General features: G+C 44.2%; 1 protein-coding gene across 1 annotated transcript in view; it reads right to left on the reverse strand.

Annotated features, from left to right (window-relative positions):
- LOC115235467 (RNA polymerase II elongation factor Ell) overlaps positions 1 to 2,866 on the reverse strand; it is an 80,951-nt gene extending 78,085 nt beyond the window's left edge. The window contains exon 1 of the mRNA XM_029807283.1: positions 2,232 to 2,866. Within this exon, the coding sequence (XP_029663143.1) occupies positions 2,232 to 2,375 (144 nt within the window). The 5' untranslated portion in view covers positions 2,376 to 2,866. The remainder of the gene's footprint in view (positions 1 to 2,231) is intronic.
- Between the last annotated feature and the right edge of the window lie 43 nt (positions 2,867 to 2,909).

The following is a 2,909-nucleotide window of genomic DNA, read 5'->3' on the forward strand; positions in this document are numbered from 1 at the left end:
TTTAGTTGCATTGTTAGCCGTGTCACAGAGACTAGGATCATTCATTTAAACATTCAGTCGCCATTCAACATCTAAGCGGAAAAATCCTCCCGATAGAAAGAAAATGTTTGGTCGCGTCTCTTATAATCGAGTTATTTATTTTCAAACTCTTTTATATCATAAAAGATCGTGAATTAAAAGTACTTTTATCGTGCTTTTTTAAAATTCTAAGCAGATAATTCTGATCGAGCAAACGTGAGAAAAAAAAATCCGTAACTGACATAAACGATTGTAAATGATTCCAAATATTTTTCTTTCCTCTTTTTGTTCTCTATTTATTTTATTATATAATTATAAAGATAAGTTTCAAAAAAATTAAAGTGCTCCGCTACCTATTATCTTAAGATATGCGGTTATTCGTTATCATTACACAAACTTATGTTAGTCTAACACGGTAATTATTATTTAGCGATCCAAAATTAATGAGAATCAATTTATTTAAATGACACTAATGTAATTTCAAATGTGATTTCAAAATGTGTATATATATATGTAAAAACGACTAGATTTTCAGTTACGGTTTAATGCATAAATTTATATCGTTCCGATAATATGATGCTAAGTCGACTTTAAGCGAAATATCCCTAATATTTTACATCGATTAACAAGTGGAATCATGATAATTTATCGACAGCTAAATTGTTTTATCGAAACCGTTTTCTCCGGTTGTATGGCGTATCGCCACAACGTATAAAATACAATTCGAGTTGAAGGCGGATTACAAGTCACGTAATAAAATTAAATTAAATTAAAAAAAAATATATATATATCAGCGATAAACGGCGGAGCGATACACGCAACACGATTAAATTCTATGTATCTTTCATCGATTCGCGGTATCTGAAAAGAGTACATATTTCCGCATTTAAGCGTTATTTTGACGAAGACGCCCCTCACCGTACCACGATTCCTCTACTTTCGAATCTCGTCCGTGAGGTTAGAATCAGCTGATGTAAGAATTCGCAATCGCTTTATAACGCTTCATGCTCGTTAGACCGAATACTCCTCGGTTTAAAGCGACGGAAAATACGCATAGCCAGAAAAGCGCCGAGGAAAAGCTGTTAACAATAAAAAGGGTAGAAAAAAATATACCTTCTTTTTTACAAGTATTTCAGCGCAGCCGTATCGGCGACGCGTCGGTATTTAACAATCACTCATTGTCAGTTATGTGAGAGAGCAAAAAGGAGCGCAGGAGAATTCGCAGACGAGCGAGCAGTTGGGTTAGATTGCAGAAATCGTGCTATCGATGTGATGTGACGTGACGTGAGATGATTCATCTGTTTTCGCGTTCTCGGGAAGAGAGGGATGATCTTTGCAAGAAAGTTAGGCGATTACGTCGGAGCTACTTTTCTTGTAAAGAATGCATCGAGGACCGCAGCACATGAAAAATTCCGTAAGCGCGGAAGTGCGTCTGGCTCCGTTACGCACACGTAATAATTTTTCGGTTCGGCTCGGCCCGTACTCTCGTGTTCTCGTATTACGTAATTACCGTTGTCAAAGCAGCAGACGTGTCGACATCGCGCGATTCGTTCGCTCGCTGCTGCTGCTGCTGCTGTTGCTCGAAAGTTGCAAAAAGGGAGACCGTACACTGAGACGAAGGCGTATCGAATTTTCGGGTTTATCGGCCTCGCGAAAAGTTCTCGGAGCTTTCTCGAAGGTGAGAGTGAGAGAGTGTGAGAGAGAGAGAGAGAGAGAGAGAAAGAGAGCAGCTGTTCGCGAAGAAAACCGGCCCTCTCTCGAACGTGATCTCCTTCAAGAAGAATAGATTATGGGAAGGAACACAGAGAGAGAGAGAGAGAGAGAGAGAGAGAGATATGGGGAGGGGGATGATGGAGAGGGTGGGGGGGAGGCAAAGAGAAGATCGAGATAACTTGTCGAAGAGTTTCCAGGCGTCAGCGACGGAAAGACAAAATTTCGTCACGACAAAATTTCGCACAAAATATGACGAGTAAGTGAGCGAAACGATCGGATACCTCGCCGTTTCTCTCATTCTCTCTCCTTGATATGATATTACGATACACACGTACGTAGCCACGCGCGCGTGTACACGCAGAGATACACATATGTGTCGATAAATGCGTATCGTGCGCTTGAGCGCACATATACATCGACAAGCGCGTGCGCGCGTCCATGATGATCCTAGCCTCTCTAACGCGAAAAGCATGAATGCTGATATGACAAGAACTACTCACCCGATTCTTGAGGTATTCTTGGATGGCACGATACGATGAATCGGTGAGTTTCGCGAATATTAGAGACTTGTGTTCGTCAAAATTGTCGTGCGACGACAAACCATACTGAACACCTGGCACCAGCGCCATTTCTCCGTCTCCCATTTCGCCGTGTGCGGCTTCTCACTGTCTCGCTCCCACTTACGAATGATTGCTCTTGGCGCAAAACCAGCTGACGTCCTCTCCGCTCGTTCGTTGGAGTTCGCGTACGACGATAACGAAATTCTCCTCTTTCTCTCTCCGCACTCGCGTTTCTGTTTAAAAACTCGTTTTCTCGTCTTTCTCACCGTCGTCCATCGGACGAGTTCCGCGCGGCGCAAAGTTTGCGCCGTACGGCGCGCGGAACGAACACAGCCGACGACACCGACAACGAATATCTTCAGCCGGAACTCTTGACGCGAGACAAGACGTTGCCTCGCGAAACGTGTTTTTCCTTCTCGCCACGCTCGCACCACCTCTTCCTCCTCCGTCGCCTCCTCCTCCGCCTCCTCCTCCTCCACTGCCGCCACCGCCAGCGTCACCACCGCCACTTCCTCTCGCGCGCACGGTCACCGTATGTTTTCTATCTCTCTCTCTCTCTTTCTCTCTCACGATTCTCGACACACTATTGCTCGCGATGAGCCCCCCCCCCCACCCCCC

The sequence above is a fragment of the Formica exsecta genome, unplaced genomic scaffold, assembly GCF_003651465.1.
Source record: "Formica exsecta isolate Colony F162 unplaced genomic scaffold, ASM365146v1 scaffold222, whole genome shotgun sequence".
NCBI classification, from domain to species: domain Eukaryota; kingdom Metazoa; phylum Arthropoda; class Insecta; order Hymenoptera; family Formicidae; genus Formica; species Formica exsecta.